General features: G+C 55.2%; 1 protein-coding gene across 3 annotated transcripts in view; it reads left to right on the plus strand.

Annotated features, from left to right (window-relative positions):
* Positions 1-565: 565 nt before the first annotated feature.
* IQSEC2 (IQ motif and Sec7 domain ArfGEF 2) overlaps positions 566-13054 on the plus strand; it is a 76387-nt gene continuing 63898 nt past the window's right edge. The window contains exon 1 of one of the 3 annotated variants that reach the window (XM_032398153.1): positions 566-1501. In XM_032398153.1, the coding sequence (XP_032254044.1) occupies positions 795-1501 (707 nt within the window). In that variant the 5' untranslated portion in view covers positions 566-794. The remainder of the gene's footprint in view (positions 1502-13054) is intronic. The other 2 variants (XM_032398154.1, XM_032398156.1) reach the window with 2 other exon arrangements.

Below are 13054 nucleotides of genomic sequence, written 5' to 3' on the forward strand. Positions count from 1 at the left end.
GCTGGAGGGACACGGGGCTGGCTGGAATGGAAGAATGGTCCACGGACTGGCGAGGATGAGAGATCCTGGGACTACCCGGGATGTGGGCGGGAGGGAGGTCGCCTGAGATAGGACGTCCAGGGGTTGGCTGGGATGGGGAATCTGACACTTGGGATTGGCAGACCCAGGGGATGCGGAGTCCGTGGGGGTGCCCGGACCCGGAGGCTGTCGGAGACGGGGGTTCCAGGGATGTCTTAGATGAGGATCTCGGGCTGAGAGGACCCGAGGGACACTGGAACGGACCGGGATGGAGGGCTTCGTTGGGCTGCGTTAGGCGAAGACCCTGGGAGCGGTGGCACGGAGAAATCTCCCGCAGCCTGTGATGCGGCCGGCCCCGGCCTGGCGCGGGTGTCTCGGGGCGGGTCCGCCTTCGGGCGCGGGTGGCGGCGGCAGGTGGGGCGCGCGGGGGCGGGCCGGGCGCGCGGGGTGGGGGCAGGGGCGGGGGGCGGGCCGGCGGCCGGGGCGGTCCCGCGCGGCCGCGCTGCGCAGTGACTCCGCAGCGGGCGGAGCGCCGTGGGCCGCGTCCTCCTGAGCCGTGGCGGTGGCGGCGGCAGCGGTAGCCTCAGCTCCTGCTCCCCGTGCCGCCGGCCCCAGAGCTGTCTCCCGGGCCCCCCCGGGCCCCCGGGCCCTCGAGCCCGGTGCGCGCCCTCGCGTCCCGCCGGCCCCCTCCCCCGGCTGGGCCCGGGGGAGGGTGGCGCCGTGAGCGAGCGGGGACCGGGCTCTCCTGCCCCTTCCCCTGCCCCTGGGCCGCCAGGATGGAGGCGGGGTCGGGGCCCCCGGGCGGTCCGGGATCCGAGAGCCCCAACCGGGCGGTGGAGTACCTGCTGGAGCTGAACAACATCATCGAGAGCCAGCAGCAGCTGCTGGAGACCCAGCGGCGGCGCATTGAGGAGCTGGAGGGCCAGCTGGACCAGCTCACCCAGGAGAACCGCGACCTGAGGGAGGAGAGCCAGCTGCACCGCGGGGAGCTGCACCGGGACCCCCACGGCGCGCGGGATAGCCCCGGCCGCGAGAGCCAGTACCAGAACCTGCGCGAGACCCAGTTCCACCACCGCGAGCTGCGGGAGAGCCAGTTCCACCAGGCGGCTCGGGACGTGGGCTACCCGAACCGGGACGGCGCCTACCAGAACCGGGAGGCAGTGTATCGGGACAAGGAGCGGGACGCCGCCTACCCGCTCCAGGACACTACCGGCTACCCAGCCCGCGAGCGCGACGTGGCCCAGTGCCACCTGCACCACGAGAACCCAGCCCTGGGTCGCGAGCGTGGCGGGCGGGAGACGGGGCCAGCTCACCCGGGCCGCGAGAAGGAAGCCGGCTATTCGGCGGCGGTGGGCGTGGGGCCCCGGCCACCGCGGGAGCGGGGCCAGATGAGCCGTGGCGCATCCAGGAGCTCCAGCCCCGGGGCCGGCGGCGGCCACAGCACCAGTACCAGCACCAGCCCGGCCACAACCCTCCAGAGAAAGTAAGGAACGTGTGTTCGTAAACCACCCCCCGCCCCGACTCCGTTCATCCCAGCTCTTCCCCTCTAGTTCCCTCTCCAACTTGTCCGGCTGATAAAGTAAGAAGCCGGTGCCTGATTCCATGTCCTCCTCTCCCGTCCCAGCCTGTCAGGAGGAGCTGGGTCCTCCTCCAGGAGCCGCCACCCCTTCTCTAGCCACCCCAGCCTGGGTTGGCCAGATGAGTGCAGGTGTCTCTTCTTTCTCAAAACCACGGCCAGTGAGGGCCTACAGCAGTCCTCACCCCTCCACTTCTTCACCCCCTTAGCTGTACCCTTGCCAGCGGATGGCTTTTCATTTATTTATTTATTTTGGATGTGCTGCTTGGGATTTCTATTATCTGATGGTGTCACCTCAGAGCCCCAAGGGAAAGAAAGCCCCCATCCTCCCCCCCGCACTTTGGGTCTCTTCTGCAGGTCCTGAGTGCAGGCCTGATCTTGTCTCTGGCGGCCTCAGCCCCATCCTTTCCCAGAGAGGCAGGTGGGGACCAGAATGGCTGCTGGAGGCTGAGACGTCCCTCTGAGGGGAACTGCAGCACATCCTGGCCAGGGGAGCAAAGATGGGGGAGCAAAGATGGAGGCCAGGCCCTTGGTTAGTTCCTCAAAGACCACCCCCTCTCCACCCTGGAGAAAAACACCCCCCAGTTAAAGAGCTACCAGGGAGGGAAGTCTACAGAGCTTCCCTCTAGTTGGATCAGTGCCAGTTTCTGTGCTGGGGTCTGTGTGTCGGCCTATTTGGGACACCTTGGCAGTATCTCTTGGGTTGGTGGGCCATGGGCTGGGTCCACTTCTTCCCTGCAGACACTACCAGGAGCTGGTCGGGATAAATGTTAGGCTAAGAGAGTCAAGGGCATGCAGGCTCACAGGGCTGCCCTGAAGCCTCCCTGCTTTCCCTTTTGCTGTATTGGAAAGAACACTGAACCGGGAGTTAGCAGACCTGGGTTCCCCTTCCAGCTGTGCTGTAGACTGACTTCGTGACCTTGACTGAGTCCCTTCCTCTCTCAGGCCATCAGGTCCCCCCAAATCTTGTCTGCCTTGAATGCTCTTTAAGGTCCCCCAGCTTAGATTTGAGGGTTCTGTGACTAATCCAGCCACACTACCGAGCAAGTCTGAAGTCCTCTAGCGAATGGACAGCCTTCCCCTTCCTCTCACTGCTCAGCTGGTCCTACCATGTGCCACAACCAGTGGAGTGTCTCTTGGAGGCTGGGCTGGGGGTGGGGAAGCTTTCTGCCTCAGGAAATCTGCCGGGAGACAGCTCTCTGCAACTCCCCCGTGGTGAGGCAGCAGGCTGGGGTGCTGGGTTGAGATGGCTGGGCCCCAGGAGCTGCAGCTGCAGCTCGACGGCTCAGCTGGGCCCCACTGCAGTGCACCCTCAGCTGAGTTTTGGTGTGGACTGCCCCAGAGTAGTCTGGGGCCGAGGGAGATGGGTTCTCCTGTCCAGGCGTGGTTGCTGGGAGCCCATTCCCTGTAGACTGCCTGCGTGGGTCCCACACTGGAGGAAGGGGCCGGACCCACCAAGCGAGGCTGTTTCAGGAGAGGGCCATGGTGGGGGTGGGAGCAGGAGACTGGATGGGCCTGGTGGCCCTTGAGCCTGGCTATGGACGACTTTTCTAGAGTGGTCACGCCTGCGACAGCCTCATTATGTGTGGCTCCAGGGAGCAGAACCAGGAGCAGGGGGAAATTGGGGGGTTAATCAGGGAGAACTTTGCAACCTGGCTGTCGGGTGATGCAGTGGACTGGCTCAAGAGGTAGGGGGTGGGAGCTGGCTGGACGTGTCCGGCAGAGGCCCAGTGGGTGTCGGGAAGAGCTGGAGAAAGCACCGTTCCTGAATCGGGTGTAAAGCCCAGTGAAGTGACCTGGGTCTTCCCCAATTCCAGGATTCCATTACCCTCAGATTCTCCATCCTGCAGACGTGGATCTGAATCTCTTGGCTGGCTGGAAGCCCATTTGCTCTTGAGCTCTGTGCTTCTGCCATCCGCACAGGCCTGTGTCTCGGTCTGTCCCTCTTTTGTGCACCCTCCAGGCTGTTCCTTGGATTTCTTTGCCTCACATTTCCTACTGGATTAATAAGAGGGTTTAGATGGTACTGTGACTCTCTCCTAACCATATATTAAATATTTGCACGTCCATTATTGCCTCTTCGGGGCCTCACAACAGGCCCTGTGCAGTGAGCAGTAGCAACTCCATTTTAGAGATGGGGAAACTGAGGCTCCAAGACGAAAGGGTTTTGCTCAAGGTTACGCTGCTGGCTCCCAGTGGAGCTGGGACTCGAACCCACGTCCACCTGTCTCCGAGGCCTGTCATTTTTCCACCAGGGCTTTCCAACCCACAGGAGTCTCTTGGCTTCGGGACCTGGCCAGGTCACAAGCTGGGAGAGGCCGGGAGAGCCTTAGGTACCTAGAGGACTTGAGCAGGAGGAGCTGACTCTGGGAGGAGTGGGGGCGCCGACGGGGGAGGAAAGAAGGCTGTGTGTCCCTCCTTTCCACTCTCCCTCCCGGCCAGGCATCAAGAGGGGGCCCGTGGATGCAGTAGCCACTCTGCCGCCGCAGCTGCTGAGGAGAGGCCCCTGCCAGGCCCGTCCTGGGTTTGCAAGGAGCGGGTGAGAAGGTTACCGCTGGAAGCCGGGCAGCAGAGGCTGCAGCGCGGGGGGGGGGGGGGGTAGGTAGAGCTGGTACAGGCTACAGGCGGTAGAGGCTCTAGGCGTTTCTGGTCCCCAGGCTCCCTCTGGCGGAGGAAGGGGGGAGAGAGGGGGCTGGGGCCCAGCTGCCGCTTGGTGAGGGTCCCGTGTGCCTGGGCACTTAATTTAGTCCTCCCCGCGACCCTGTGGGGCTGCCACCACGATCCACATTTTCTAGCCGAAGAAACTGAGGGGGCTCAGAGGAGGGAAGCGACACGCCAGAGGTCACACTCGCCCGAAGACGGACTCTCGGTCCTGTGAACTGTCCATCTCCTGCAGCTGATAGCCGCGGTCGTGTCCACCCCCACCCGTGTCATAGCCCCAGGATTCCCACATCCTCCCGCGCTGTCTCCTCTGGACAGGTTCCCGGATGCCAGTCTGCCTTCTGCTGTGCTCTGGGTGTGGCCTTTTTCGTGCAGCAGAGAGCGAGACGAGGCTCAACCTCCTTCTGGCCACTGGTCTTCTGGATGTGAGGGCTTCGCTTGTTTGTTTGCTTGCTTGTTTGTTTGCTAGTCGCTGCTGGTCTCCACCAACGTTCCTTTGGGTCTTTTATCCTTGGCATCGTCACCCGTCTCCAGATGATTGGAGAAGAGCTCTGCGTTCGTTGTTGGTCCTGGCCTGGCCCCCCTCGCAGTTCTGGCGCCTGGAATGATTTACGGGTGTGCTGGGGGCCACAGCTAAGGCGCTCCACACTGAAGAGAGCTGGATTTCCCACGCTCTTTGCATGGGCCCAGCCCCGGCTCTGCTGTAGGCGGTGGTGGGCTGAAGCTGGTGTGGTGGTAACTCTACATCCTCTGCCCCCGCCCGGCCTGCACACAACCACCCCCCCCGCCCACCCTGCAAGCTGGCTCACATTGGGGGACAGCAACCAGAGGGCCTGGCCTGGCGTTCCTGACAGCCAGGGCAATGCGTGGTCTACTGCTTGGCTGCTGGGCTGTGTCAGTGTGTGCTTCCTGCGGGGGCCGAGGACACTGGGAGGGAGTGTGGTGGGGGCGGGGGGAGTGAGCCCGGGGAGGGGGCCCTGGGGAAGTCTGTCTCCTTTGGGGTCTAGGGTGCTTTTCCCGGGGAGGGGGGTTTCTCCTTCTTCCCAGGAGGGTAAGCCATTTATTTTCCCCCCACTGTGTTAGGAGCATTATACTTGTGTGGGAGGAAATGATAATGTCGAGTTGAATGAGAATTAGAGGAATCTTGCTTCTCTGTCTAGATCTGGGGCAAGAATGGGGTTGTTGTCATCCACAAACATTTCTTGGCTGCATGCACAGAGCAGGAGGGGCCACCAGGCTGAGTAAACACCGTGCTCTCTGCGCTTGCAGAGCCCCTTCTTCCTGGCCAGAGATGCAGGGTTCCAGGCTCAGCCCACCATAACAACAGTGCTCAGCACAAAACGAGCAGCAAGGGTGGTGGGGTGTGGAGGTTCTGGGAGGAAGGAAGGATCAGGGCAGGGTAGGCCACTGGCCGAGGACCCGGCTGGAGGGCTTTGAAGAGAGTGGGTGTCTCCTGGTGTCAGATGGGGGCCTAGGCAGGAGGAAGACTGGACCCAGGCTTGCCCTCTGTTACTCTTTCATCTCACAACCCCCCCCCCGCCCCCCTCCTTGCCTACTGGGGCCTCTGAATTTGCTGAGAGCATAGTAAAGGCCTGGAGCATAGAGAAGAGGCCACACACGTGCTGAGTGAGTCTCAGCCTTCTGTGTGCCAGGCACCACCCTCTGTGGCTTTATGTAATAATAGCTAGCACTTTTTTTTTTTTTACTGCATTTACTGCGTGCCAAGCACTATTTGTTCTAAGTGCTTTCCATGTATTAATTCATTCAGTCTTCACGTGAATCCTTTGATGTGGATATTGTTATTAAATCCATTTCACAGATGAGGAAACTGAGGCCCAGAAAGGTTGGTTAACTTACCCAAGGTCACTCACTGAATAAGCAGCAGGACTGAGAAAGAGCTCGAAGGAGCCCAGGTGGCCAGGCTCCAGAGTCCATCTGCAGCATTCTCACCCACCATGCAGTCCGGCCGCTTATCTCACTTGCAGAGTCCCTGCCAGGTGGGGGTTAGTATTATCCTCATTGTTCTGACAGGGAAACGAGGATCAGAGAGGTGCAGTGACCTGCCTGAGGTTACACAACCGCATGGGGCCCAGAAGTGTCTGGCTCAAGTCTGTGCACACCATTGCCTCCCGCAGGCAAGGTGGAAAGACGTTAAAGACACTCCAGGCTCGGCTCCGGCCTCCCCCATCCCCCCGAGCAGAGCTGCTGAGACCACTGCTGGAGTCAGGGTCCGTCTCCTGATGGCCGCCTGGATTTTTGCCACAGTCTTCTCTCACAGATGCCGCCCCTGCTCTTGCTCTGACAAGCCTCTGGTGACACGCAGCCAGGCCAAGCTTTCTGCAGGGCTCCGGGGGTTTCGCTCTGCCTTCGGCCTGTGGGAGAATGTTCCCACTCCTCCACCTGCCACGCGGGGCCCTCTTAGGAGCGGGATCCAACTCGCCGCTCTCCTCTCATCTTCCTCCAGGCCCCTTCCCACAGACCATGCTCCAGCCAGAAGGGCCGGTGTACCCCCCGCGTTAGCCCACTCAGCCTGCTGATGGTCTCGCGGGCTTTACTCATGCTGCCTCCTTCTCCTGGGCTGCAGCTCCATCCACTTCCCAAGGCTGAGCTGCACTGTCCCCTCTCCCATGTTGGTTTGCTGGTTTATCTCCGACCCTTGAAATGAGCACTTCGCCCCTTTTCGATACCTTTCCGGTTCTTTGTTTGCATCTCATGTCCTCCCTACTGGATCGAGGGCCCCTTCAGATTGAGATTTAACTGACATGTATCGAGAGCATGTTGTGCTGGCCCCTGTGGCAGGTGCTCTGGGCATGAGTGCGAGAGCAAGCAGCTTGGAAACACACAGCACAGCACAGCGCATAGTAGCTGCCCAGTAAATGTCGAATAGACAAATGAATGTCAGCTTAAGCCTCGGTGCACTAATGGCCAGAGGGGCCTACGTCTTTCCCCATTCCGGGGCTCCTGCGGCACGAGATGGCTCCACTGCGGGCTCCTCTTGGCTCCTCTGTGGCCTTGTCCTCATGCTCCCAGGAGTGGTTTGGCCTCCGCTCTGGGCGTTTCGCACTCACCCATTTTGCCAGCTGCTAGGATGTCAGGGTAGCAGTCAGATGAACCTTCGGGGACATCGAGGCCAATCTGCTCATCGTTACCTCTCCCTCCCATGCCGTGGCCGTGTCATACCATGGTCTTGACCCTCAGTGCAAGGTGTTCTGCTCTGAAAGGAGCCAAGAGACACGCATGGGACCTGCGTGCAGTCTGCCTAGTCTAGTGGAAAGTGCCTTCTTTTCCATTGAGTCTTTATTGGGCTCAGACCCTGGGCCGGGCGAGGGGTCTTAGCGTCAAAATGAGATGCAGCCCCTTTGGCTCTTTCCCTGCTGCGTTCCCTGGCAGAACGATAAACCCTGGTCATGGGGAAGAATGATGAGTAAATGGCTTGTTTCCACTTTTGATGTAACTCACTTAGGACCAGGTAATTTGCTAGCTACTCCGACTTTCTCCTGGAAGGAGATGCTCTCCAAGCATCCACATTGAAAGCATTTACATGGGGAAGCCTGTTCTCAAGCACTTAAGAGCCAAATCTCTCTAGGGGCCTTAGTAGTCAGGGAAAGTGCAGGGCCGTGGAAGGAGGACTTTTCTGCGACTCTGGGCAAGTCATTTAACTTTGAGAGCCTCGGTTTTCTCAAGTAGCAGATGAGGATAAAACTATGTTTTCTGATAGATAAGATTCATGTTGTGCCTCTCCCCCGCCCCCCAACCCCGCCGCCAAATATATCAGAAAATTGCCTGTCTGCCTAACATACACATCAAGGTTCTGATCAGGATGGAAACCTGAGAGACAAGGATGGAAAATAATCTGTGGGGCTGCCCTGCCCCCTAGAGGTGTAATGTAGCAAACAAAACAATTCCACCAAGATCCTCGCCTCACATCTTCAAAACAAAGGTAACAAGCCAGAGCTCTGCGGGCTCATCAGGATGATTCCTCTAACATTTTGGAAGGAAATTTATCACAATTAGCACCTGATATGTATCATTTCCCTAATATCAGTGCATTTCTTTGTAGCTATGTGATTTTTATGCCCTTTTAAAGGGAGAATATGACCGCATGTCTGGGCCCTGTGATTTCCTACTGGATTCCAGGATGCTGCACTCACCTGAATAAAGCCAATATTCTCCTCTCGGTAGACACTTTAGAATCATTGTCATCATATCCGTGATGAAAACTACCTAAATTGTATTCTCTCCCCCAAATTCCCTTATAAACACTGGGAGGGAGGCAGTTGTCCATCTGATAGGCTGGCCAATTCCTAAATGGTTATAAATCTTCTCATGATCATCGTGCAAATTAAATAAGATGACATAGGTGAAGTGTTTAGCACACAGTGTCTGCTTACTTAGGAATAAGCATTATTTTTATTAATAACTTTGCCAAACTCTGTGCTGCAGAAGAGCCAGAGGGAGAGGCCATGTGGGAGCTCACCGCGTTTCTGAAAGAGAGGTCAGTCCAGTGAGTATTGCGGGCCTCGTACGTGCCACGCCTTGTCCTACTGCAGGCGGGAAGTTCCGTGGTTACTATTATGCAGCTCCCGGCTTCACGGCATTCTCAGTTGGGTAGCGAAGATGAAGGTACTGGGGTTCCCTGTGTGCTGGGCCAGAGGGGAACACAGGGGGCTGTGGGTGCCCAAAGGAGGGACATCTACCTAGACCGTCGGGGAGAGCTTCCTGGAGGAGATGATGCCTGAGCTGAGACTTGGGGGATGAGTAGGAGTGAGTTAGATGAAGAAGGATGGTAGGTGGGTTGGTGGAAATGGAGAGCAAAAGGGAGGCTAAGGCAGAGGGACTGCATGAGTGAATGTGCAGAGACATGGAACCAGCAAGGTGTGTGTGTGGGGGGGGGGGGGAACACTTTTATGAGGTCAGTACAAACTAAAGCACAAACTGCGAGGCGGGAAGAGTCTGGAGGAGGGTCTGAAGAGTCAGCCAGCCCAGATCAGGAGGACACTTGAATAGCAGGATAAGGAGCTTTATTCCGTTGGATATTGGGAGCCAAGATAGGGTTTTAGGTTGAGGAAAGAGGTGCTCATTTTAGAGTACGGGGTGATGTGTCAAGAGCCATGTTTTGGAGAGATCCCACGAGTGGACAGTTTGGAAGACAGATTGGAGGGCATCCAGTGAGGAGGCTAGTGTGACAGTGTAGATGAGAGATGATAAGGCCTGATCTCGGGCAGTGGGGAGTAGAGATAATCTACTGGAGGAGAAAGACGGTGACAACACTTTGGCAAGTGCTGTGGCGAAGGGGTGTGCAGCCGACTGCTGGGCCTCCTTCACAACCAGGCGGATTTCAATAATCCCAGCATAGAAGCCAAGAAACTTGGAGCTAGAAGGACCCTTAAAAATCATCCTGCTCAAGCTGTTCATTTCACAGATGAGAAGGCTGAGGCCCAGAGAGAAAGGACTTGTCCGAGGCCGCTTGATGTGTGAGCAGGAGAGTCACGTCAGTGTTAATGCCAGTGGTCAAAGGACCATTCCTTAAGTGTGCAATTTTATGCCTTGAGATCCTGGGAAGGTTGCAAGGCTCATTGTCTTTGTGTCCTACAGATGAGAAAACCGGGGCTCAAGGAGGTTTGGTGACTTGCTGGGGAGGAAGCCATGAAGAGGAGGCATCACCCAAAGAAAGGGTCTCTTGCTTCCATGGCAGACAGACCCTCCGCTTTGTCTGGCTCAGCCCCTCAGAAACCCGATCTTCTAGATTCACAGTGAGGGAGGGGACACAGATTTTTCCCTTTCTCCACCCAGGCCCACCTTTTTTCCTGCCGCTCTCCTCTGCCTTCGGGGTCCTCATTTAATGTAACAGGCAGCTCAGAAGCAGTTTTCCGCCTGAGAGCCAGGCCTGTCGTCCATCCCTCTTTTTTCTGTCTTCATGGAAGAGGGCGGGCTTGCGTCTGTCATCACTTGTGTGCCCATTGCCTTGGGCAGAGCATCTCCAGCCCGGATGCCTTGGTTTTGAGGCCCCACCGTATGATACACAAAGAATGAGCTTTGGAGACAGACAGACCTAAGTTTGTCTCTGCTTTGTTTTGTTTTGAATGCAGTGGACACACAGTGTTACATTCGTTTTCACGTGTAGGACACGGTGACTCCACAAGTTTATACGCTATGCTGTGCTCACCGCAAGTGTGGCTACCAGCAGACAGACCTGAGTTTGAATCTCCGCTGTGCCCCAACCCACTGGAGGACCTCAGCTATGTCATCAGGATTAACCGAGATCATTTGAATGGCGTTCCCTGATACTTGTAGGTGCTTAATAGTCATTTCCAGGGGAAGACAACCTATGAAATAATCCAAGATTGTGCCAAAGCACATGCTCTTATACCTTAATTTCTTTTTTTTTTTTTTGTATTTTTAAAAAGATTTTATTTATTCATTTGAGAGAGAGAGAGAGAACAAGTTGGTGGGGGGAGGGAGAGGGAGAGGGAGAAGCAGACTCCCCGCTGAGCAGGGAACCCCATGTGGGGCTCGATCCCAGGACCCCAGGATCATGACCGGAGCTGAAGGCAGACGCTTAACCAACTGAGCCACCCAGGTACCCCTCTTATACCTCATTTTTATAATCATGGTGTTACCTGAGATTCTTTAGTTTTTATAGGAGATAACTCATCCAAGAATCTGGATAACACATCATTAAAGTAGGACAAATTAAGTTTAAAAAACAAAACTTTCTTTCTCCTTCATGAAATCTCCCATGGACAGTGAATTGCAAAATTCTGTGCCTGGCAAAGATTTGCATCCCCTGAGAATGGGTGTATTTCCTCCTTCCTAATATGAGGCTATCATGGCTCATTGTATCTCGTTCTTCTTCCGCGGCTACCAGCCAATTTGAAATACAGTTTGAGCATCTTTGTTGATCTCTTTTTCTGAGCTCCTATTTTCTAGTTCATTTTTTTATTCTTTCTTTATCTGTGTTATTGGAGTAAGCCACCTCAAATCCTTTGTGACTCAGGCAGGTATAAATAACTAACGGGTGTAAATAGTCAAATGAATGGAAGGCTGGGGAGGCCGGACGGGTGATGGTGGGGCTGGAAGGGGACCGGAGGGCAGTGCTGGCTGGGGCAGCTGAGAAGGCATCCTCACGGACTACTGAGGTTCCAGAAGGAGTTGAGGTGTTAGTTGGGGGGGCATCAGCCCTTCACTTGCCTGTCTCATTCCTGCTCTAAAAAGAAGCCGGCATTGGAGAACAGGACCTCACATCACGTGGAATCATCACCCTCCCTCTTTTGTCTGTCCCATGCAGGAGACTGAGGTCCAAAGAAAGAGGAGGGACTTGTTTTTAAAAATTAAATTAAAGCGGTACATATACATATTTTAAAAAGGCAAACAATGGGGCGCCAGACTGGCTCAGGCAGTAGAGCATATGATTCCTGATCTCGGGGGTTGTTGGGTTCGAGCCCCACGTTGGGCGGAGAGATTACTTAAAAATAAAATCTTAAAAAAAAAAAAAAGGCAATGAGTACACAAAGACCTGTGTAGTAAAAAGCTGATGTCTCCCTGTCCCCCCCCTTTCTGGCCCCCAGAGGTGACTGCTTTTACCATTTAGGTTTTCTGGTGGCGATTTCATATCTCTAGATAACATGCTTCAATGGTTATTTCTTCATTTATCAACTTTATCTTTTTTAAACATTTTATTTATTTATTAGAGAGAGCGCGTGAGAAAGAGAGGGAGATCACAAGCAGGGGGAGGGTCAGAGGGAGAAGCAGACTCCCTGCTGAGTAGGAAGCCCAGATGCAGTACTCCATCCCAGGACCCCAGGATCATGACCTGAGCCGAAGGCAGACGCTTAACCAGCTGAGCCACCCAGGCACCCTTCATTTATCAACTTTAAACATTATCTACTGACTTCTTTCTACTAGGACAAATGAGGATTTAGCTTATTTACAACACCTGACTCTTTCTCTCCCTCTCAGATTGTGATAGTTACATTACCACTTTGGTTCCTCTGTTAGTTACCTTTGTAACTTTATTAAGTGGTGTTTTAAACTGCGGTTTCCTATTCCATCCATTTTCCACAGTATCTCTTCACCGCTTGGTCTGTTAAGACCTAGTTATTAGGGTCTCATCCTTCCCTCCACCTCTCCTCCACCCTTGCACCTCCCACATTCTGTGCTCCGTACTTTTGCATTCCGCAAGGTTGATTGCATTTGCATCCTATAATCATTAGGTCTTCGGTGCTTTATCAAGACAAATTGGTTTTAAAAGTTGACCACCAATATGCTGTGTTTATGTGCTTATGACTATAATTGCACCTCAGCTTCCATGGTCCACTGTCGCAACCTCTGTACTCCCAGGAAGGTTTCCTAGCGTCAAGAGCAAGTGAGTTTTCCGTTCTTATGCTCTGCGACATGGTTCAAAATCATACCACTGTTTACTTGGTTTTATATTTGGGACCAGGACTTTCTTTCTACCTTGTTTGCTCGCGTGCTCACTTGTGTCGTTACTGTTGTGTGGAGTTCCTTGAAACTGCAGGAGAATCATAGCATATCTTCTGGGGACAATTGGCTTGGCGATTTCTTTTTTTTTTTTTTTTTTTTAAAGATTTTATTTATTTATCTGAGAGAGAGAATGGGAGACAGAGAGCATGAGAGGGGAAGGGTCAGAGGGAGAAGCAGACCCCCCGCTGAGCAGGGAGCCCGATGTGGGACTCGATCCCGGGAGTCCAGAATCATGACCTGAGCTGAAGGCAGTTGCTCAACCAACTGAGCCACCTAGGCGCCCCGGCTTGGCGATTTCTAGAAGAAGGGTTTTTT

The sequence above is a fragment of the Phoca vitulina genome, unplaced genomic scaffold (genome assembly GCF_004348235.1).
Source record: "Phoca vitulina isolate PV1807 unplaced genomic scaffold, GSC_HSeal_1.0 scaffold111, whole genome shotgun sequence".
Classification (NCBI taxonomy): domain Eukaryota; kingdom Metazoa; phylum Chordata; class Mammalia; order Carnivora; family Phocidae; genus Phoca; species Phoca vitulina.